Source organism: Tachysurus fulvidraco, chromosome 23, assembly GCF_022655615.1.
Source record: "Tachysurus fulvidraco isolate hzauxx_2018 chromosome 23, HZAU_PFXX_2.0, whole genome shotgun sequence".
Classification (NCBI taxonomy): Eukaryota; Metazoa; Chordata; class Actinopteri; order Siluriformes; family Bagridae; genus Tachysurus; species Tachysurus fulvidraco.
In genome coordinates, this window is record NC_062540.1 from 19225957 (window position 1) to 19228456 (window position 2500).

General features: G+C 39.3%; 1 protein-coding gene across 5 annotated transcripts in view; it reads left to right on the plus strand.

The window, feature by feature from the left end:
* frmd4bb (FERM domain containing 4Bb) overlaps positions 1-2500 on the plus strand; it is a 41360-nt gene that overhangs the window by 24146 nt on the left and 14714 nt on the right. For all 5 annotated transcript variants that reach the window (XM_027159207.2, XM_047807531.1, XM_027159206.2 and 2 more), the window contains one exon: positions 1322-1398. In XM_027159207.2, coding sequence (XP_027015008.1) covers positions 1322-1398 — 77 coding nt within the window. The remainder of the gene's footprint in view (positions 1-1321; positions 1399-2500) is intronic.

Sequence of the window (2500 nt, forward strand, 5' to 3'; positions counted from 1 at the left end):
AGAGAGAGAGCAAGAGAGAGCGAAGGAGAGAGAGAAAGAGAGAGAGAGAGAGAGAGAGAGACAGTGAGAGAGACAGTGAGAGAGAGAGAGGTATTTGGGGGCAGGTCTGGCTCTGTGTGGCTTTAGGCTTCATATAAACCTGATACAACATGCTGAAGGTGAACATAACATACTGCAGCCCCGAAAAGGAGAAAACACGATGGATTGTGGATTTTATTTTGGAATACGACAGAATATATAAGTAAGAACATTGTTTATTATCATTTAAATACATCGAGAAGCTTAGAGCATTGTTAAAGTAGGCAAAGGTCATGCTGAAAATAAATAATAATAATAATAATAATAATAATAATAATAATAATAATAATAATAATAATAATAATAATAATAATAATGTTATACTGTAATACTGCTATTAATTCTTAAAATACTCATTTATTTATTTAATTGTTTGTTTGTTTGTTTATTTAGGACAGGGTAAATTAACATATTAAAATGTAATAAAAAAAAAAACTAGTCATGTGCTTTACCATTATTTTGGAACATGTTCCCCATGTCTCACTCCACAGTGGTGTTAATATGAAGCTCAGATGAAAGGATTTTAAGAATTTGTCGTGTTTCATCACTATTTCTATTTTTCTCTACCATACCAGAGGTTTATATATTTTAATAGAAAAGTTCCAAACTTAACACAAAACGTTTATTTCATCTCCACACAGACGTTCGTATCTTCAGAGTAAATGTCGATATCAAACCCATTCCTGCTCTCTGAGACGCTCCGAGTGTCTGTACGTCTAAAAAGCAGCTCAGATTTAACTTCAACACTAAAATTCAGCGTTAGATTATCAACAGAGGGACAAACGCACGTCTAAAACCCCGAAAGAACGACAGAGTCCTGATTTATTTTAAAACAGACTCACGACTGGCCAGAAAATCTGTAATTTCTTTCTACTGATCGAAAACATCTCATGAGATCATTTACAGACCGCCGGCAGAACGGAACAGCGGCGTACCGATAAAAGTGTTAATTAACTCTTGTTAGACGTTTTAAACTGTGCACGTCGTGCAGGTGTAAGTGCGCTAGCTGGATATTACTGCTCAGGTAAAGCTAATTATCCGTAACTGTTTATATTACAGTAGTAACTTCAGCCAACATTGAGCTCTGCTCAGACAGACAGAGTGACTCACTAAACCCAGAAGAAGAGAGCACCTGGATAGGGAATGAGTTATACACAGTTAAACACTGCTAATACACCAACACACACACACACACACACACACACAAACACACACTTTGACACACTGACTGTCTTTTTTCTAGTTGTTCCAGTGGAAGCAGTTGGAGAATCTGTACTTTAGAGAGAAGAAGTTTGCAGTGGAGGTGAACGATCCTCACAGGTGAGAATGAAACTGTATTTGATGGTCAGAAAACTGTGTGTGTGTGTGTGTGTGTGTGTGTGGGTGTGTGTGTGTGTTTAGTGAAACGACTGCTGACGCAGTCGGTATGGATTTGTATGTTAGTCAGCTGGTCATGACCTCTACATTACATTACATTACAACATCCCGTACGATATCAGGACCGTAACGGAACAAAAACTTCCTCACTAGTTGAAACATGAATTTTTTTTTAGCATGACACTCGGCATCGCTTTATATAAAAGAGCTAATGGCCTTGTGGGTACGCAGGACAAGCCTGGCATATCTGAGACGTTACTGAGCTTCCTCCGAGACGTGTGAATTCAGTCAACTGGATCCTTTCGAAGTGTTGCTCATGCTACGTCACGGGACGGCGTAACAGCCTCAGAGGGAAAACTCAATCTGCTTTCTTCCACATACATGAACTCGTACATGCCCTCGATTGAGTATCACATCTGGATCAACAACACTGCTCAGACTTTTACACTCTGTTGACTCTGTTGGCGTCAGAACCTCCAGTAGTGTACTGTACATACAATATACTGTAGTATATAGAGAGTAGGAATCAATCGTGGATGTGACCTACTGCCCGGTCTGACTGTCAATGTTGCCATAGAAACGGGCCTTTTGAGGTTAATAGATTTCTGACTGTTTGAGTACATGACGGATTTAATCAGAAGCCGAGATTTGATCTAATGAGAACGCTGCAAGACTTTCAGAGGCGTCTTACTGTTCTGTAAGGAATCGAGAGGAAGATACACCAGTTTGTTGTCGAGGGGAAATCCAGACATGTCTGAGGGGCAGAATTAATGCTTAAGTGCACATGCTGAGTGCAGACTGAGTCATCAGGACCTTTTTTTTTGTTTAATGGTTTTCCAGGAAATGACAAACATTTTTTTCCAACTGGATACGATCTGTAATACAATGTAATATTAAGGTCTAAAGGGAATAAGAAGAAGCTTTTTATTTATGTTATGTAAACATCACAGAACATCGTGATCCAGCGCACCTAAAGCAGACAGAGTTAAGGGCCTTGCTCAGGGGCCCAACAGTGGCAGCTTGGTTTTAAGGCTTGAACACTTAC